This window comes from Larus michahellis, chromosome 1, assembly GCF_964199755.1.
Source record: "Larus michahellis chromosome 1, bLarMic1.1, whole genome shotgun sequence".
In the NCBI taxonomy this organism is placed as follows: Eukaryota; Metazoa; Chordata; class Aves; order Charadriiformes; family Laridae; genus Larus; species Larus michahellis.
The window spans coordinates 89,746,782-89,769,006 of NC_133896.1; the positions used below are offsets into that span (position 1 = coordinate 89,746,782).

The 22,225-nt window shown below is 38.5% G+C and overlaps 1 protein-coding gene across 1 annotated transcript in view; it reads left to right on the plus strand.

Annotated features, from left to right (window-relative positions):
- The first annotated feature begins 4,946 nt into the window (after positions 1-4,946).
- EFCAB6 (EF-hand calcium binding domain 6) overlaps positions 4,947-22,225 on the plus strand; it is an 81,212-nt gene continuing 63,933 nt past the window's right edge. The window contains 4 exon segments of the mRNA XM_074572547.1: positions 4,947-5,084; positions 6,771-6,919; positions 12,069-12,180; positions 20,771-20,941. Of these exon segments, the coding sequence (XP_074428648.1) occupies positions 6,771-6,919; positions 12,069-12,180; positions 20,771-20,941 (432 nt within the window). The 5' untranslated portion in view covers positions 4,947-5,084.

Here is a 22,225-nt window from a genome sequence, read left to right on the forward strand (position 1 = left end):
TGAAAAGGGAGTTAAAGAGGTGACTACATCATATGGTGTAGTGTCTTCACTAGACAGACAAATTCAAATGAAAAAATAAGGTAATCAATTCTTCTGTTATTAGTCCTTGGAACAAATTCATCAGGACTAACTAGATGCATTTTTGTCAGACATGCTTTAAACCAAATACAGGTTTTGTTGTATTTAGAGAATAATTATGGGGCTAAACGCAAAGGAAGTTGAAAGAAACTTAGTTGCCTGTGATACACAAGATGTTCTGATGGTATCATTTTGGCTTTAAACTTTATGGATCCTCTTTAGGCAACAGAATTTGAATCTTCATTTTAAAAACTAGATCTTTCTCGGTTTCGCGATTAGGAAGATGAAACACGAGCATGAGTCACAGCAGTGTTTTCTGAAGGGGATTGGAGATAAATCCCACAATAACTTGTGATAAACTGGTCTTGGATTCTCTAACAAACTGTTGTTCTGAAAGGTGAAATCTGCTCATTTTTTCCAAGCGTATGGATACAATCTGAGGATGGCAAGTGTATACAGTATTAACAGCTTCACTGCTGATCAGGGGAAATATCCAAAAAGTGAACGCTTGCAATCAAAGATTAATTTCAAAGCTGTAGAAGTTAATACCATGTGGAAATGACTTCTAATTGCAAAGTGAGGTTCCCATTTAATCCAGATGAAGCTGCTGCAAATTTTCCAGCCTGCTATAAAATCCAGACAACTTGCGACAGAGTTTAGGTATGACTTACCATAATTCCATACACTGGAATTTGTTTAAGACTATCATAATATTCTTATATTATTAGGAGAGAAAAGTCCTTGTGCAGATATATTAAAATTCATGTTCATGTAGATGGCCAAGTAAATGGTACTGTATGTAGGATTTAAATGATATTATGCAGACAACTTGCATACTATAGACAATCTTGGGCAGAGGAAAGAGAACAAAGAAAAATGTAGTGGGAAGTTAGAAAATAAAGATTTCACTGCTTATTTGTTTTTCACAATCTTTTACATACTATGTGTCTAAAGATTTAGTAAATTTCCTATTTCTTCAATTCACTACAAATACGATCTAGAATAGCTGTGTTCTCTCTTTTTCTAGGCCGTGGAACCATTACTGTGTCAGAAACTCTAAGGTGATTGATTATAAAGAATTTCTGAAGAATTTTGGCATAAGTACAGACACAGTTAAAGTAAAAAGCACAGAAAATGAAGTTTGAGGAAGTGCTCAGAAAAGGAGTAGAAACTTGGGTCCTTTTCCTCTTTCCAATTATAACAATCAGAGTATTTCTGTTGAACTTGATGAAGCCAGTTTGCAATTTTGTAGGATATTGATAGCCTCTGATACAGAGGCTAACTAGGTCACTGGGACAAAGAAAGCCAGTTTCCTTTGGCCTGGGAAGTTCTACCAACTGTGTGTGAAAACTGCATTTAAAATCAAAAGGTGACACATTACATGGGCCAAAAAATAAAATCACCATTACAAGCTCATATACCCCAGATAAAGAATTTGTTGCTGCAATTTGGAATCTTGTAGCATTTAGAAAAGACAGTTTCCACCAAGTATTCAATCATACTGAACTTCGCAGCTAATCTTTGTAACAAAGAACTTACACTCTAAGACAGTGACAAAATGGTGAACTTGGACAGGTTGGGGAGGTCAAGGTGACTGTAAGACATTTTTTGTCAGCATGACAGTAGTTTCAAGCATAGCAGCAACCTAACTTATTGGAGTGTTGGGACTGTCTTTGTAGGCATCAACTTAAAGAAGGATTTTTAAGAAGGATTGATGGTCAGGAATTAAGTCAGTTTGTGAATGTGTATGGGCAGGTCCTCTCAAATATAAGGGTCAGCATAAGAGTAGGTACAAAACATATCGGTTTGAAATTGCAAGAACCAGGCAGTCGAAGGTGGCACAAGGTCTTGTTTCTGAGTGAAAGGTGACTGGTGTGGAGGACATGGGCCATGGAGACTCTTAAAATGAAAGCATTATCTTATGTTTGTTGTCTAGGGAAGGAAGAGTCATTGATAAGAGCAGGATATGGTTGTTTTCCTCAAAGTCAGAAGAAGCGTGTTTCAGTAATTCAGTTATTGGATGAATGGAGGCAGTGAAGAAATTTGACCCTGTACATGTATTAAAATAGTTGTGTTTGAGACATTATACAGCAAACATCCACCAGATTTACCCATAATGTGAACGTGAGGATCTATGGAGAAGTGAGTTTAAGGAGGTGCTCAAGTTAAGATAGTAAGAAAGGCCCTTCCGGTACATTTAAAAATAATATAAATCTGTTTGCATATCTTAAAATTTAATTTAGTGCACTTAAAATATTTTCTCCATCACATGTGTAGACATATGATATTTTGGCAGTTGTATTTTTCATAAGTGTGAGACTAACTGCTAATTAATTTTTAATTTATTTTTGTTTAAAAAGAAACATTTAAACTTACATTTGCTGAAGAATGCCAGTAAAGACTTACCTGTACTTCGCCAGCTAAAGAGCATTAGCTTCAAACATTGTGTCTTTCATTTCTACTACTCAAAATTTAGCACTTCACTAAGAGAATTACAGAAGAATAGAAAGATCTATCCTGGTCTAGAAAAGAGAAGCCAGCAGCCCAGAAGTTTGAATTATGATTATCCTCTTCCTGACAAAAAGTCTTCCCTTGGGTGGTAGGAATTATTTTTGAACCAATTTTGAATAGATGGCCTGATGTTCAAAGGCTGTGAATACCAACAGTTCACATCATTGGCTTCAGAAGGATCAGAAGTAGCTGAACTCTTTTGAAATCATCAAGTCAGAATATCTAGTATTTTAATAATACTTTTTCTTCTCACCATTTTACATGACCATAGTGTGACTATATAGAGGTTTGTAAGTTTGTGCAGTACTATCAAAGATTGTTTTGAAACCATTACTAGAAGTAAATATAACTACCAAAAATAGAGTGATTTTTTTTCCCAAGTAGGGTATTGAAATTGTGGAGAAATAATCTTACGAATTAAGGCTCTTCCTTCTTCCTAGTACATGCTGTACCTAGCATTGTGCCTGATTACTGGGTCCAGCTCTGGAGCCCTCAGCACAGGAAGGACATGGACCTGTTGGAGCGGGTCCAGAGGAGGGACACAAAGAAGATCAGAGGGCTGAAGCACCTCTCCTATGAAGACAGGCTGAGAGAGTTGGGGTTGTTCAGCCTCGAGAAGAAAAGGCTCCAGGGAGACCTTATAGTGGCCTTCCAGTACCTGAAGGGGGCCTATGAGAAAGCTGGGGAGGGACTCTTTGCAAGGGCATGTAGCGATAGGACGAGGGCCAATGGCTTTAAACTAGATCAGGGTAGGTTTAGATTAGGCATTAGGAAGAAGTTCTTTACTGTGAGGGTGGTGAGACACTGGCACAGGTTGCCCAGAGAGGTGGTGGAGGCCCCATCCCTGGAGACATTCAAGGCCAGGCTTGATGAGGCTCTGAGCAACCTGATCTAGTTGAAGATGTCCCTGCTTACTGCAGGGGGGTGGGACTAGATGACCTTTAAAGGCCCCTTCCAACCCAACACGTTCTATGACTCTATGATTAACCCTCTTACTTTAACCATTCAGTTAATGGGGCTTGGGACACAACCTCCACACTCATTCCACCATAGGATGCCTCAGACATTCAGAGACCTCAGTTGTGGTGTGTTCCTGCAGCCCTACTGTGCTCACGTGTCTTGACTTCACCTCTTGCCCTCTGATTCCAAGTTTCATCTCTTTCACCCACCCGCTTTGAAAAGTGGAGCCTCATCCAAGTAAAGTAGTTACAAAAAAAATTATCACTCAACATTGGTCTAAAAATAGATTTAAAAATCATCCAGGTAAATGAGTGGTAACCTTGCTTGTTAATTTCTGAGGTGCAAAACTGAGTGATATTTGTTTAATAAATATTAGTACCCAACCAAACCTAAATTGAAATAGGGGAGTTCTAAATGGAATTGAGCATTCACATAAGTTTCAAAAATTTAAGTAATAAAAAGTATAGTTTTATTTAAATAGGAAGGAAAATCTGTGTTCGGCAAGCCACTGAGAGCGTGCAAGGAACACTGGAGAGCATACCCTAAGCACGGAGTAGTCACACCTTGGTATCCTTTTCCATACAGAACAACAGAGCTGCTATGTTCTGAATCAAATATAACACATCTGTAGCAGAATGGTTATCCCAAAGAGTGTACATGCCAACTGCATACTAAGTAGAGCAGTATACAACAAACCACCATCATAAAACGAGCTGCTCAGCCGCTGAAATAAATACTCGACAGAATTGGTTTGGTTTTTCTGTTAGTTTAGTTTGGTTGGTTTTGGTTTGGTTTTGGTTTTTGGGGGTTTTTTGGGGGGGAATCATCAAGGAGGGCTGTTTGGCTAGAGTAACTGGAAGCTCTTCCAAGGACTGTGGGAGCTAAGATGGGTTAGTGAGACAGGAGTATATGAAGGAAATGGAGAAGAAAAGAGCCTTTTCAAGGTCAATAGGCATGTTTATTATCAAAAACCTATAGGGACGTTGCCTTCCATTTCCTGAAAATGTATTTTTGGTAGAGAATCATTCTGGACACATACTGACAAAGAGAGGGAGTTAGTTTCTAGTAGTGTCTTCTGATATTAAATGTAATAAAGTTACCTGTTAATGTTGTAAGTTATGTGTATTATGTTTTAAAAGGAATATGAAATGCAAAACTACTACAAGAAATGCACAGATTAGTTAGCATAATTTTGAACTATTGATGAAGTTTGAAATACAAGAAAATATAAGAAAGTTGCATTTCAGGTTTGGTTTAGTCTATTTGTATGTAAAGGTTTATCCAGTTAACAAAAACAGTCTTTAAAAGTTTTAGATGGCTTTATTTCTTTGAAGCTGACAAAGCTGCCGACTTTGCTAAATCAGTTTTTCTTAACAGCACTAATCTGCCAGAAAATAAAAGAGAAGAAATGGAAGCAGAAAAAAACTTTTTCTACAGTCTTCGCCAGCAAGAGTTTTTCTACAGTATTCCCCAGCTGAGCATGCTGTGTGACAGAGTGCAGTCTGGAGAGCACTGAGCAGGCATTTGGAGAAAAAGTAAGGGAGTGCCATTGATACTTTGGAATACTTTGACAGGTGGAGAAGCTGAGACAGACATTACAGGAAAAGAAGATTGCCAAGCTTTGATGCCAGTTAATTATACCCACTTCTTTTATGAACAAATTCCATGCACAGGGTTTTTTGTTTGCTTTTAAAGCTGGTTAGCAGAAGCAGCAGCTCTATTTTATTTTGTGTGTTCCAGTCTTGCTTATTAGATTCACAGCATCAAAAACGTATGTATTAGAACTCCAGACTCCTTAGGCTGAAACAAAATGAGAGTGCATCGAAGCTTGATGGCTAAGGTTTTTCATAATGTGAATTGCTAGATCACTCTGTCAGATCAAAGTAAGTAATGACTTACACTGAGTAATGACTAGTTATCATTGTCTGACAATTATTTTCTGACCTGCAAGAAATAAATTATTAGGGGATAGGTGCTACTGCAGAAACACATTTTTTTTATATGTGATGGCAAGCTTAGAATAGAGAGTGGAGCTGGAACAGACATGGCAAATGACCTTTCCACATGCCCTTAGATGTGATCTTAACTGAAGAGGGTTGGGGAGTGTGATGGTTGAATGTAACTGTGTTCCAGCTGCTTTATGGGAAAGTGATCAGGAAGAAAATTTTCTAACTCTCACTCTTGTGCCGCCATTTCATGAAAATCCTGACTCCCTAAGAAAATAGGAGCTGATACTGTGCCTCAAGACTGCATATTCTACTAGAAACTCAATTACACAGGCCTGTAACTGTGATTTCTCAGCCTTGAAAACACAGAAGAGGAGGGACAGACAAGGCTACAGGGACATTCAGCATCTTGACCCTTTTTCATCTTGTGTATCTTTGATATGGAGGTCAAGGCCTGGATTATAAGCACAGTACATCTCACCGCACAAGCCCTCCCAGTCCTTGATGTTTATTTTGGGCTTTCTAAAGTCTCTCTATACATTATCTTTACACTGTGATTTCAGCAGTTTTGAATGAACAATAATCAGCTTAGAAGCAGATGGGATACTTGTCAAAAAATGGTGGGGGGAGAAAAGCCTTAGGGATGCTTGCAGTATTCAACAACCCAGTGTGAGCTAACATTTCAGAAAAACAAACCAGTCTTCCTATTGTTTCATGAGCCTTATCAAAATCTGCAGTAAGTCAACTTTCAGGCATTTTACAAGTCCCATAAGCAAAACCACATCCACACAGCTCCTTTGCAACAGCCCATGAATTGAAAAATTACCAAAAAGAAATGTGTGATATGTTTATATATCAGCTATGTTAACTATTCCATGTCTTCTAACATTTTCCAGTATTCATTGTGCTAATGACCCATTTTAATAAAGGGAACTTTGATAGTAGGTTATGTCCTGGATGGTTTTAAAGTTACATTAAGACAGGTGTTACCAAACAGGCTGATCCACCAAGTATTTTTAGCTCTGAATTTTGAGGCAGAGTTATTATTTGAGAAACTTGTCTGACTTGTCATTTGAGAGTGTGTGATTGGGAATACTGTTTTGTAGTGAGCTTATTAATTAAACATCTGACAGTCAGAGCATGCCAGGGTAACCTATTTGATCAGTTCACAGAGAAGAACATTTGCAAAGGTCTTGTAAAAAATGCATTATTGTTTTAAAAGCTTCATGAACTTGATTTTTCCGAACAAAACACGATAAATTGTATTCATTACAGATGTGTTCGGTCTATCAGGACATTGAAAAAGCCTTCAGAGCAATTGATGTCAGTCAGAGTGGATTTGTGTCTTTGGATTACTTGAAGTCAGTTATAAGTGGCTTTATATTTCCTTTGCCAAATGAAACTTTTCGAGAGCTAATGAATAGGTAAGAATCTTATTATTTTCTTAGGGGACATTTTTTAGCACTGCTGCCTTATAACTTTATTATTGCTTGACTACCATCATTAATTCATCTTACTTGTGCCTGTGTTGCAGTATGTATGGCACAGGATGTAAAAGCTGATATAGCTGGGTATAAAACCAAGTTTTTTGCAGTAAGGTATATAGGCTTAATGGGGTAGAAGCTTTAAGTCACTGCTTTCTTACTTCTATTTGCTCACAAATTTGTATTTAATTTCCTAAAGGGAGCATTACTCTCTTGCATTCAAATGACTAGTGATGTGGGATGGTGTGAATTTGCTGGAAGAGCAGCTTCATGACTGTTAGCATCATATTTGCATGGTGACAGTGTGACTCTACAAGCCTCTCCTTTTTAAGTATGCTGGTGAAAAAGTGAAATTAAAGTGGATGAATGAACTAATGCTGAAAGCTTTCACTCTGCACTGCTCATTGTCAGTCACTGAAAAAGATAACTGAAGGGACACTTCTGTGATGCATAATAAAACAATTTCATACCTGTAAATTTGAATCTAAACAAAAATGAGGCAAAAATCTTTTGAACTTCAGTTTTGACATTGTGAATGTTTTTATTAAAACTGCTGTGAAGGTTGAGAAATCATGCCAACTTCTGGATTCAAGTCAATGTACTATTTTACTTTAACTAGGCGTCTTTGTAGTATCATGACCAAAACTCAAATCTTCTTGTGGGCAGTCAGTGTACAGAAGATAAATGGATAGAAAACATTTTCTTGCCCAGCCTCAAGGATCTCAGCGTACAGAGTTTAGGCCACAGGACTTTTTCCAAAATATGATTTCCTGGACATGATCACTTCAGCATATGCTGACTAGCTTCCTAAACTCATATGTCCTTTTTAAAGCCAAAATATCATAGGAATGGATGTTTTTGTGGCTTTTGGTTAAATCTAGACCAGGATCTCTCATGATTAATCTTTTGTACTCAGAAACCAAAAACTGTGAGAAGAAAACTGCCAGAATATACTTTATACTTGTTGGCAACAGTGCCAAGGGCATATGGCCAGTCAAAGAGAAAGGGAGAACAACTTAACTCTTACACAGCATTTTGAGTCCAAAATATTGCTTAAGCTTACAACAACAGGACAAGGCACCCAAATCATACAGCGTGAGGAAATCAGTAACCGAATCATGCATTACTGCTTAATAATTTCACAATTTATAGTCTATCTATGTAAATTGTTGGAAGAATAGAATCATCCCTGTAAATAATCAGTTGAGTTATGCTTTTTCTTTACATGCACTAGTTAGCTGAAAGAGCTCAGTGCAGATATACGTTTTACAGCAGCAGGTGCTGTACGAGAGTGTCATCTGCAGTAACCATATTGCTTTGTGCATTCAGCAGATAAATCTGATTTGCTTCTAGTCATTCACAGTGTGATATAACAATGATCAACTATTACTTTGTCAAAAAATTGCTATTATAGTTTTTCTTCAGTTCATGTCACTTGCTAGTTTAAATCTTAAAGTAAATCTTGCTCCTAAGAGCAGTTGCATAATGGAAAGATTTCTGCATGTATTCTTCCACTGGAGCTTTCTCTAGCGTTAGAAAAATATAGCGACATTTTAATGATGCTGTAAACAGAAATGTTCAAGCCTATATATGCCATATCTCTTAGGTGATATTTCTCAGATAATGTAATTCAAAATCCCCACCAGGTGAATGGAACAACAGCAAAAGTTCCTTATAGTCATCTAATTCTAATAATGAAGTAACTTCATTGTAGCGGATAACAAATGTAGTAATAATTGATGGGCAAGGGACATGATTTCAAGGTTTTTAAGATTCTATTTAAATAATATGACATGAGATGTGCCAGGGAGCTGTTTATAAGAAATAATACATGACAACATTTTATAGTTGTTTGAGGTATTTACATCTCATGGGCTCCTGATATAAAATTCAGGGCCCATTGAAGTTGATGCAATTTTGCCTTAGACTTCAGGTAGGATTTCATCCTTGACTGGTTTAGGACCAGATTACCCGTACGCTTATCTCTCAGTATATGTCCCCACTGCAGCAGGATCAAATACATCAGAGGCAGTACTGGTTGAGGTGTACTTCAATCAAAGGACATCACTCATCTGAGTCCTGAATTCCCTGAATTCCGTCACTTCTACGCTTGAAAATTCTTTCACTTAGAAGTAAAATATCGTGAACTTGAGTTTATATAAAGAGTTGCATAAACTGAAGGAATTAATTTCACAGTATTTCAGCATTCTTACGTCAGAAATATTTTGGTTATGTTTTGGAGCTTTGCTGTGGATTGTGTCCCTTGAGGGGGTGTGAGGGAAAGGTATTCTTATTGACGGCTGGGAGCAAATCACACATGACCAGTATGAAGGTTTTGCCAACAGAAGGTCTAACTTCTAAGACTCTTTTCTGTTGGCCGCCAGGATTTCTAACCGGTGACTGTTATTTGTGATATGAGGTAAGTCATGGTGCTCAGTTGCTCAGGACTTTGGTGAACAAAGTATCAGTTAAAAACACTTGGACAGTTTTCAGCAGCAGACGTAGTTTTAAAGTTCTTGTGTCACCCTCATGCTTCATTTCTTTAATTTATGATTTGTGTAAAATTTATGATTTGTGTAAAAGTATGCTAAGGCACTGATGGTTAAATATTTCTCAATGGGTAGTATTTTGTAAAGGATCACTATGAGATGATATAACACATGGTTTTACCAGGTATCCGTGTTGTTACAGCTCTTATCAGTTAATTCTTATGGAAGCATACTCTTTTGTACTTGGACATAACCATAAGCATACTTCCAAAAAGCAATGCAGAATTTATTTTTATTACTTTAATAAGTTGGCTGGCCTATGATAGTAGATAAAATGCTGGATTTCCACTCACAAAAGATGCACATTTTTTCTGTCCCTACAGTGGAATGATCTTTCTATGACTCAGTCATTCTACCTATGGCATCTAAATATTGTATTTATTGCCCTTCTAGCACAGCTTGGAATCTGAGGGCCAGTATTATAACTATGAAGAGGGATTGTTTTGAAATTGTAAAAATACTCCAAAGTCCTTCCTCAGCTTTTATTTCCACTGACTTAGCTTTGTCTAAATAGGGCTTTCTTCAATTTGATCCACAAAACTTAATGCTGGGAAGTTCCCCCCAGCCCCCGTGAGGGCCTGATACATGCCTTTCCATGATACAAACCTGCAAGAGAAAAGTGTTGCATTGGGCCAGCCACAGGCAGAACTGGAAGAGCTCCACAATCCACTACCCAACTGCCGAACAGGGGAAAACCGCTGCACCTCATGGACTGATCAATGCCACCACAAATCATAACTAGTAATGCCAGACCTTCACACATCTGCATTAGTATTTCTTCCTAAGTTCCCTTCAGCTCCCGGGATTTTAACAATTGTCACTGTGTCACTGCTGAAGCCTGAGAGGCGATTATAGGGCTTCTGACCAAGGAAGTGGAAGTGGAGAAGTCTGTTGCTCTGATTGACGTAGCTTTGGCTGGTTGCTCATTTTCAGCACAGAATTGCTCTCTACAGTGCGATTTGAGTGATTTAGTAGACCATAGGCATTTGAGTGTGAAGGGATCTCTGTTGGGGGCTCAAAATAACAGTTGTTATCTTGGCCTTAATTTTAAAGATCATCTGTTATTTCACACTGTTTGTTTCATATTCGTTTATCCAAGACAATAATCAGATACAAAATATCTATCCTTCCCACAGCTTTTTTTAATAAACCATCCCTCAATAGTATTGTTGGCAAAGCCCTTCCCTGCAGGGAATGAAATGTCTTCCCTGGTGAAATTTCAATTCCAGCACTGCCTCTGTCTTCTTTTACCTTGAGTCTTTGGTGCTTGGCCTTTCCCAGTCCCTCTTCTGGGTTCTGGTGCAATTCTGCTGCTTGTGCAGTGGGAGATGCTCGGCCCTTGAGCCGCTGAGCCATGGTGCGTGCGTGTTACTCCCAGGCAGGACCACTGTAAGGAGTCAGGTTCCCTCTTCGTCCATTAAATACCCCGTCCTGTCAGGTTGCGGTCGACCAAAGCCTGAATGCTGTGATTCATTCAAGTTTTGCTTTTTAGCTTTGTTGGCTGAGCCTGAGAAACTGCTGGGTAGTCCAAAAACTGGAGGTTTTTTGTAAAAGATCCAGGAAGTCTTGCATACCTCTGGCTGCATTTGGTAATTTTTTAGCTTCGTCCTATGCATCCTGGATTAGCAAATGCTCTGAACACCATCTGCCACCATTTTAAGGAGCATTAGGAGTTTTAAAAGCTTTTCTGAGATGACTAGAATAGCGAGTCAGCATGTTTCTGATAATATCTGAGGAATGTAATTGCCTACAAAGCACCATCTGAAGCAGGAGTGTGTTTAGCCATGCTCTTTGGAGCCTTCTGGAGTACCATTGAAACTGAATAGGAGATATGCCATTGGTTTGGGGGGTCATGGGATCAGGTCCTTATTGATTTTAAAGTAACTGTTAGTGGAATATGGTACTAGTTAACTTCCCAGTACTTCTAACATAGTTTAAGACTTCCAGTACTTTTGAAGTTTTCAAATTTGTATACAGTGAGCGTCATAACATTTTAAAAAACCAACATACTGTTCCCCTTAGTTAGTTTCTTTACTGTTATGTGTAAATAATGAGAAGGGATGCATTAAATACTATCTCATTCTAGACATCTGTAATGTGAATGTCTATGCCTGAACTGCTCCTCCTAGACCCCATTTTATAGTCACTGGAGAGAAACAATGGGCAGGATTCATCTAACCAGTTCGATATGTCTACTTTAGGATGAGATGAATCCTGTCCTGAAAGTGACTGTTTCTCTCCAATGACTATAAAGGGAACTTAGAGTGACTTGCTCAGGTGCGGGCATGTACATTTGGTTAGATGAATTCTCGCTTGGGGTCTAGTTCTTCCACAGCTAGACATTTGGAATTGAGAAAATAAGTTGGCTCAATTTACATATTTAGTAACAAAAAAAAGCTATGCAAGCTTACTCTAATTATGAATGTAGCACACATTGATATTATAATCATGATGTGATGTTCTAATTCAAAATCCTTCTTGGAACGTAGAGGTTTCTTATAAGAAAATACCTTAAAACTCTTTTCTTTCTTAAAAATCAGATTTGGACTGAAAGCCACAGGTAAAATCGCTTGGCAACAATTTTTAGAAAAATTCCAGAATCCTGGGAGCACCTTTGAAAACAGGCAGACAATTCCTATGAGAAAAAAAAACCCATAAGTAAGTAGGAAGTTCCTTTTTTATGTGAGTAACCTGTGTGTACATATTTATTGAAAATGAGTAGTGTATCCACTTGATGGTCACCCTTGATTAAATTAAGTTAAAAAAATCTTTTGGCAATGATTTCTCTAAGCGCACCCTTCTTTTGAAGACTATCAAACCCGAGTCTTAATGAGGTGATTTATTCTTCGTGCTCAGAGAAGAACATAGTGAGCAAAAGAGGGTAAGAAATGAAAGCATTGCAAAGACTGTCTTTTCCTCTTGCAGAGTAAATCCAGCTAGAGAAGATGAAGCTTTCTTCAGCAACACTGCTCTTCAGAAGCTGCACAGATACATCCAACATGCTTATTCCTCTTTAAAGCAGGCATTCCTTATGCTTGATGAAGTAAGAACAATTATTTTTAGATGTTGCCTCGGTTAATTACTCTTACAGCTAAACATTTGTGTCTCTTATCTGCTTCAAAGTAATCTGGTGGTTGCCAGTCTTTGTTTTCTGTTACAACAGCACAGAGTCTGTTTTTCAGGTTTCTTTAACCTAGAAATGTGCAAACAGGGACTAAATAATCTGTAACAACCTCTCTGATAAGCAAAAATTATTGCCATCCTACAATTTCACTGGAAGTCATGTTGGCCAGTTCCTTAATAATCCCTGTGGCTGCCTTTGAACCCCTGCTAGTTTTTCTGTATATTTCATGAAATGTTATGACAGAAATGAGAATTGGTGCTTTCATAGAAGTTGCACTTGTACCAGAAAAATAAAGAATATAACCTTCCAGATATAACTAAGTGTTCCCCTGTTTCTACATCCATGGCTTGCCTGGGTCCCTTATGCCTAACATCATATTGGCAATTTATTTATGCTTTGATTATATATTATGACCTGCAAATCTTTAAGAGTAACTGCTTCTTATAATTAAGATTCCACTTCTATTCTAGCATACTTTCTCCATTTGTCAATATAGGACTTTATTAGAAAGCTTATTCTTTTCTTGTGCTTATTCTTCCCAGCCATGTTGTGTCAGTGGTTTGTTCTCTTCATCATTTTGCCATCTATTTGTCTTTCAGTTATCTGTGGTCATCTGACACTTTAAAGTTTTGGGTTTTTTTCAGGTTATTTGTGCAAGTGTATGTGTATATGTATAAAAATATATATACAGAGAAAAAGACCTGTGTTTACGCTGTTTATCCACATGCAGACACAAGTATAGGTATGTGTGTGCATAAACAGGATGTATAGCACAGGATTAAAAATCAGCCCCTACAAGACATCATTAGAAACAGACCTCTTGAGAGTGGGTTATTATCTACAATTCCATTTGAAAGTTTCCGTTATCTGGTTCTGTTATCTATCACACTTGTTTGATACCTGCCACTTGCACCTGTAGTGTTCTCACTTCTTAGTCAAAACGCATGTCACTGGGCATAAGTAAGGCATATTGTTGCCTTGGGCAGCAAACTGCCCCAGGAGAGCAGCACAGGCAGGGTCCCAATGCCCATTTTGCCTCTGCCAGAATCCTCGACAGCCCTGTTAGTTGCTTCTTCCAAGAGAGGGATCCAGATGTGCTAATTTGCAGCTGTTGACATCTTTATGTTAACTGGTAACATTGGTTATCTCAGGGATGCACGGGTAAACATAGTGACAAAGGATGAGGAAAAGACTGAGGTGCTTAATGCCTTTTTTGCTTTAGTCTTTAATAGTAAGACCAGTTGTTCTCTGGATACCCAGTCCCCCGAGCTGGAAGACAGGGATGGGGAGCAGAATGAAGCCCACATAATCCAAGGGGAAATGTTTAGTGACCTGCTAGAGCACTTAGACACACACAAGTCTATGGAGTTGGATGGGATCCACCCAAGAGTACTGAGGGAGCTGGCAGAAGTGCTCACCAAGCTGCTTTCCATCATTTATCAGGAGTGCTGTCTAACTGTGGAAGTCCCAATTGACTGGAAGTTAGCAAATGTGAAGCCCATCTACAAGAAGGGCCAGAAGGAGGATATGGAGAACTACAGGCTTGTCAGTCTGACCTCAGTGCCATGTAAGGTTATGGAATAGATCGTCTTGAGTGCCATCATGTGGCATGTACAGGACAACCAGGTGATCAGGGCCAGTCAGCATGGGTTTATGAAAGGCAGGTCCTGCTTGACTAACCTGATCTCCTATGACAAGGTGACCCACTTAGTGGATGAGGAAAAGGCTGTTGTTGTTGTCTACCTGGACTTAGTGGAACCTTTAGCACCATTTTCCACAGCATTCTCCCGGAGAAACTGGCTTCTCGTGGCTTGGATGGGTGTACTCTACTCTTCACTGGGTAAAAAACTGGCTGAATGTGGGAGTCAAAGAGTAGTGGTGAATGTAGTTAAATCCGATTGGCAGCCAGTCACCAGTGGTGTTCCCCAGGGCTCAGTATTGGGGCCAGTTCTGTTTAATATCTTTATCAATGATCTGGATGAGGGATCGAGTGCACCCTTAGTAAGTTTGCAGAAAGCACCAAGTTGGGCAGGAGTGTTGGTCTGCTTGAGTGTAGGAAGGCTCTACAGAGGGATCTGGACAGGCTGGATCGATGGGCCGAGGCCAATGGTATGAGATTCAACAAGGCCAAGTGCTGGGTCCTGCACTTGGGTCACAACAACCCCAATGCAGTGCTATAGGCTTTGGGAAGAGTGGCTGGAAAGCTGCCTGGCAGAAAAGGACCTGGGCGTGCTGGTCGACAGCCAGCTGAATATGAGCCAGCAGTGTGCCCTGGTGGCCAAGAATGCCAACAAGCATCTTGGCTTGTATCACAAATAGTGTGGCCGGCAGGACTAGGGAAGTGATTGTCCTGCTGTACTTGGCACTGGTGAGGACACACCTTGAATGCTGTGTTCAGTTTTGGGCCCATCACTACAAGAAGGACATTGAGGTGCTGGAGCGGGTCCAGAGGAGGGCAACGAAGCTGGTGAGGGGTCTGGAGAATAAGTCTTATGAGGAGCGGCTGAGGGAACTGGGGTTGTTTAGCCTGGAGAAAAGGAGGCTGAGGGGAGACCTTATCGGTTTCTACAACTATGTGAAAGGACGTTGTAGCTAGGTGGGGTCGGTCTCTTTTCCCAAGTAACAAGCTATAGGACAAGAAGAAATGGCCTCAAGTTGAACCAGGGGAGGTTTAGATTGGATATTAGGAAAAATTTCTTCACAGAAAGGGTTATCAAGCATTGGAACAGGCTGCCCAGGAAAGTGGTTGTGTCATCATCCCTGGAGGTATTTAAAAGGCATGTAGACGTGGTGCTTAGGGACATGGTACAGTGCTGGACTTGGCAGTGCTAGGTTAACGGTTGGACTCGATGCAGGGTTCATCTCCAAACCTGGCTCTGCTTTCCCTCTGCTCACACTTCCTCCTGCTCAGAGCTGTCTCTGGGCCCAAGTGAATTGCCTCCTCTTGTTGCTTAATACAGTCTATCGCCAAGTGTGGTCGCTCCCAGAAAAGCTGGTTTTCTTATTGGTAAAATTAAATGCAATACCTATTGGCTTTGACACTTAATGCAAAAGGAATACCATTAAAAATATTCAGTCTCATATGATCAACACAAGAAAAGTCTCCTTGGATGTCATATTTCCTTTTCACACTTGGGTCTGCATAATAACATTTAGCAAATACTATTCGCCTGCTCAGCTGCTGTATGTGATAGTTCAACAGAGCAGTGATCTCACCAGTGAACTCATTATTAATGTCTAAACATGTGTGAATTTGTAACATTCCTGAATGTTTATATAACTGTGTGAGTGGTTTTTCTGCTACTATGAAAAACCCATATAAACCAAGTAAAGACATTTCTTCATGTCTTAAGAGTTAACAAAAGTAAGTATTTTGCTCCTTTTTTTCAGGAGGTAGAAATAGATTTGAACTTGAATGTCTTCTGTTGCAGGACTGAAATACATTCATGTTCTTATCTAAAAGTTTTTAATAGGTTCATGCAGCACACTTCTGATTCTTCATCACATCACTGCCCAGCACACAAGCAATTGCCTGCTCCCTTTTTCTTCCAATTGATTTTTTTTCTGAATGTTCTTGATGTGTTGGAGTCTAAAGTGCTGCCAGTCCTTGTTAATCCATATTCTGAAAGCAAAATCTCAACCTAGTAGTAGTGCTTTCTAATGTGCAACCTAGAAATACAATGTTCCCTGTAACTATTCCACAAATTTGACTTTAAAATGTTGAATCAGATTGATGTTTCATAAAAGCATGAGTGAGGCACCCTTTGATGTTCTTTTGTGAATCTTCAATATTTTGTGGTTTACTTTAAAACCGAAATCCTAGAAAAAAATACAAAAAATACCAAAAATATACAAAAATACAAGTGTTTCAACACCAAGGAATTAATAATAAAACAACTTCTCTAGCCTCCTAGAATGCTTTCATAAAAGTTTCTCCATATATTTTGAAACACAGAAACAAAAAGGCATTTAAAATAATCTGAGTGGTCAATATTCAGTATAAATTAGTTGAGCTTTTAAAATTATTATTATTACTGCATATCTTCATTTTTATACATTCCATTATGTGGAGTGTATTATTTGATAGTTCTTGTTCTTGATTACGTGTGGTTTCCCAGTCACCTAAAGCATTGGCATTGGAGTCATTTGAAGCTGATATCACAGTGACATCATAGTTCTCTCAGAGTCATATTATTGCATAGAATCACAGAATGGTTCGGGCTGGAAGGGACCTTAAAGATCATCTAGTTCCAACCCCCCTGCCGTGGGCAGGGACACCTCCCACTAGACCAGGCTGCTCAAAGCCCCATCCAGCCTGGCCTTGAACACTTCCAGGGATGGGGCATCCACAGCTTCCCTGGGCAACCTGTTCCAGTGCCTCACCACACTTACATTAAAGAATTTCTTCCTAATTTCTAATCCAAATCTACCCTTTTCCAGTTTAAACCCATTACCCCTTTGTCCTATCGCTATACTCCCTGATGAGTCCTTCTCCATCATTCCTGTAGACCACCTTTAGGTACTGGAAGACTGTATAAGGTCCCCTCGGAGCCTTCCCCTCTGCAAGCTGAACAACCCCAATTCTCCCATCTCCTGCAAATTTGGAAATTTAGAATTGCAGTATCAAGTTGTAATTTTTCATCTGCATTATTTTATTGTTTTTATTTTAGTGTCTTTTGAAAAGAGATTGTTCATCTCAGGGCAAGGAATTCAAGCAGTATAGGAGAGCCTCCTAACTCAAGTTCTTGCTTAAATGCAACAGATTCATAAGAGAAAGTAAAATGCTTTCTGTCCTTTGCTGAAACCTGCTGGAACCTACTGAAACACCTTCAGAGTGTTCCCAGCAATGTAAAAGGTTTAAAGGAACATAGATAATGGTTTTAATATTATACAGAAGATATAAAATACTATAAAAATACTGCAGAACATGAACACTTACTTAATGTTACATGCTAAAGGAGACCAACTGGTTGTGATTGACTCTTAAATTAAAGATAGGCATTAGTATGTGCAGGATAAGGCTACACTTTATCTGAGATATAGCATTTTGGAAAAGAAGGGAGATGATGTAAGAGGCAAATCTCTTTTGATGAAGGGATAAAATCAGTATGATAGGTGAAGTTAATTAATGAGAATCAAAACTGTGTATTAATTATTGTAAACTCATATTATATAATTGAAACAGAGAGTGCTATCATGTGTTTGTAAAAGGTTTATGTTTGTAGTTTGTCATCTGACAGGTAGACTGTCATTTATGTGTGACACTGACAGTGTTGAGCCTACTGTTGCACAGTTCACTCCAGTTTCAAAAGTAACTTCTGACTTTTTCTAGACTTTGGATTACCTTTTCATGTTTAGTTCTGGAATATGAGCTTTTGATAAAGAACTGTCTATCCCTACCAGCTCTCTGGCCCTCTACAGAACTACGCTAAAATGCCTTTCTGTCAGTTTTGATGGAAAGTCATGATATGTATGTCCCGTGCACCAGATTGCGTGAACATCCCTTTAGTGGACAAGCTGGATTTTTTTATTACTTTGATTTGCTACATATTGCGCTTCTAAAATTGTAGACTCTGTATTTCTGAATTGAATGAGCAAATAACAGACTGAAAAAATTAAAGCTCTCAGTCTGGTTGACACAGGCAAAAGGAGCACTGGGCATATCTTCAGAAGTAGTATTGGCATTTTTTATTAGGTGGTTTTATATAGATGATGTATCACAATTCCTTTCTAATATAATTACATAAAAACTGTTCTTTTTAGCTTTGCAGTGTTTCATCTATATACGTATATATATGACCACAAAAAGAAAGAATACACCTAGCAATTTACAGGAAAAGAAATCAGTTTCATATTGCAGTAGCTAATACTAACGCCTACAGCATTTAGGCCATGATTTAGTAAGTCACTTTACTACTTGATTTTAATTCATTTACTGAACTGGAGCATTACTGAATGAAATTGTTAACAAAGGCAGAGGTATTTGAGATGGTGGAAAGACAGGCTGAAGAAAGAACTATTTAATCCCCAGCATCTAGAGGCTCCCACAGTGAAAGAAATACATATAAGAATGGTTTATATTTATACATAGCATCATGATTTTTTTGTTGACCGGTACATCCCCAGTCATATCACTGATGCTGGACTGACTGAGATAATGATCAGGGTAATAAAATTAAATCATTCTGAATAAATAAAATTAAACTTGCAAGGTAGCCAAATAAGCAATTGCAATCTGCTTAATAAATCCTCATGTAGTATATCTTAACTTTCCCATATTATCTAAGGTTTGAACAAAATGTAATTTATTTTTATCATAACAGATATTTCATCTTCATGGGTAAGACCTAGACATTCTGTGCAATTGTTTCTTGTGAAGTACAAGCTATCTTTGTAGCTTCAGTACCAGATTCCCTAACTTATTTACTGGGGGAGGTAGGTATATTATCAGGTTTTGCTTCCATGTGATTTAATGCAGTGACAACAGTCTCTGAAGAAAATTCAAATACCAGATAGTAGTTTCACAAGACCATTATCTTTTGATTGCAAAACTTTAAAGTATTTCCCAGACCAACTGATGAAGTAAATAATTGCTCATCCTCTGTATTATTACTGCCACCCTGGATCTCTGTGGGGGACTAAAGGGAAACAGAATTTTCTTAGGGTGAATTTTATGAACAGAAAGATATTTGTCTAGTGCTTAGCCAGGAAAACTGAATCACTGAAGGAACTATTTACTCCTAATTTTTCTGTTATTGTTCCAAAGCCTTTATTCCACTCTTTCTTCTTCTTTCCCCCCATTATCTTTCCTCAGGTTTCTTTAGAGAAAATAAAAAAGCAAATTAAAAAAGAGTAAAAGTTCAGGAACAAATTTAAAATTATAAAACGCAATAGACAGTCATAGAAAAGAGTTGGTAAAATCCCATATTTAAAGCTCTCCTACATAAATTATGGAAATTACTTGCCATGGGAACTGAGAGAAAAACTGTGCCTTAAGTGTAGTCAAATAAAAATATTCTGATTCTCTTGCAGGAACACATCTATTGCCTGTTACCTTATAGTCCAAATGAGTATCGGCATGACAATGTGACTGGGCATCAGGCCCTGGATAAAGAGTCTCCCTGAGAGCTGATTCACCCTCAGTAGACAGATAAAGGATGCAAATAGAACTAGCCCAGCAGCACAGCTGATTTAAAGGATGCATACTAAGATGCAAAGGATACACAAGAAAAGAAAGAGGAAGTCCAATGACAGTAGGTATCAAATGTTTTGGATTAACACACCACTGTCTACAGTCAGAATTTCCCAAGGCTCACCATGTACTTATAATTGCATCTTTAACTGAAATCTCTATAATGACCCAATTCTTTGCATTTACTCTGGCCTTATGGACCATCATGGATGTGGACCACACCTGAAAACTAGAGCCCTAGAAAAAAACGATGCTCAAGCATAAAATGTTTAGTTGAGTTATTGGTTGTTGTTCTGAAGCTAATCATGAGGAAAATCCTGCCACAGATGAGTGAGCACTGATAAATGTAGGCTCATCTGCTATGAATATGCTGAGAACTGTATTAGGATCTAAACCCAGACATCACTTGATGGACGTTTGCATCGACTTAAAGCAATGGCTGGGGTACATGGTAACAGCAACTCAAACTCAACATGACTCAACTGAGTCAAGTCCACTCAGACCCAGCATCTATTTAGTCAGGCACAACTTTGTGTGAACATTGATTCCAGACCAGGTAAGGAACAAAATGCAGATGATAAACTAACCTGAATGTGAGCTGGTCCATGCAACACAAGTTTACATATCCATTTGCTTGTGGCAGAGTTTACCATAAAACTAAATAATCCATCCCAAGGTAATGGAAAGGCCACTGTAGTTTCATTCCCATAGTTTTAGTCTTCCATCCAGTAAATATTGCAGTTGTATGTTCACTGAGAACTGGAGTAGAAGTACTAGATCCTGTATACACAGACTATTGAAACAGCTACAGAGCTCTCAGTTGTTATAGGTCAGGATGATCTAGCAATGTAGAATGGCATGTGGAACCAATGTTGCTTTAGTAAATGTTTGCTCTTTTTTATGCATGCTTTCTTTTTATGTTTTAGAAACAAGTTGGAAAGATCACAAGAAATGACCTTTGTCGTGTTTTACGTAACTTGGTATTTCAAGTGAAAGATAAAGACTTCCAGGAGTTAATTGAGATAATTGATCCAGAACAGACTGGATACCTTGACTACCATGAATTTTTAGACTTGTTTGAAGAAAAAGAATCAGTAGTAAGTGTTTGCTTTTGATTCTGTAATCATAACCTCTTTTATAATGGCTGTGGCAAAATGCTGGATTGCATTTTGGTAGAATGTTATGCTCTGCATACAGTTTTTATCTAAGTTAGTAAGTTCACATTCTTTCCAGCAATGGAATATCCATAATCAGCTCTTCTAGACTCTTATTTTGATGCATAAGTTGGAAAGCAATCTCACGGTTACTGGTAGTTTTTGAAAACTCCAGCAGAATCACCAACTCACGCATGTGTGTACAGCAGAGGAGGAATAGCAGTAGTACTTAGCTTTCAGTTGTCAGATCTGTTTTGCTGATATTTTGCTGTTTCTTGTTTTATCTATTATTCTTTATAATATACAATGGTTCAAAATATATGCTATATACTACACAGGCATTGCATATTTTCGAGGGTACAGCTTTGACACCTTCTGAATTTGCAGTTGTCTTATAATGTGTTCCTTTACAATCATCCACCAAAGGTACAGCGAGGCTATATCCTGAAACCCAATCAAAAACAGTATGTCGGTTTCCTTTGGAAGAAATAAGTCAATACTTTTTTGCTTACCAAATTATTCTAAGAAATAACCTAAGCTGCAGTTTGCAAATCTACTTCCTAGTATTAAGAAGTAGTTCATAATTTTTCATTAATTTCAATACCTAATCTCTTTTAGGTTTGCATCCGGATGTCAACTGACTAACTCCATATTTAACTTTGCCTAAGGTAGTCTTCTTGAGAGATATCAAAGGAGAGCAGTAGTGTCAAGAGAGATGCTAGACACACAAAAAGAAGGTCCCATTGAACAGCCCTGAATGGTGTGCATTGCTTTGAAATGCTTTGATGTTAGGAGCTGAAACAGGCTGCTTTCCACTCTGATGGCTCCAACAATAGCAACATTTGATGCAGCAGCTCAAGTCTCTTCCAGCTGGTTTTGAGTAGAATAATGGTCTGTCTGAAATTCTGGGGCAAACTTTAATAGTTGTAAAATTAGCATGCTGGGGAAAATGCAAATGCTGACAGTGTCTACATATGCAACTGATGTGCACACTAAGTTGGATTTACAAATTAACCTGGTGAGGCACATATTAGAGATGTACACAGATGACTGACCATTTTTGTCATTTAAAATAAGCAGCCCAAATGAAGTAAATGCCAGCATGAAGGAAGGCAGGTAAAGGATATGTTAAACATCATACAGCATTGTCACCTTGGGATGAAATACCACCAAGGATGACACAATAGCCACATGTGACCCTGGCGGCTGTGGCTTCACACTTTGAGG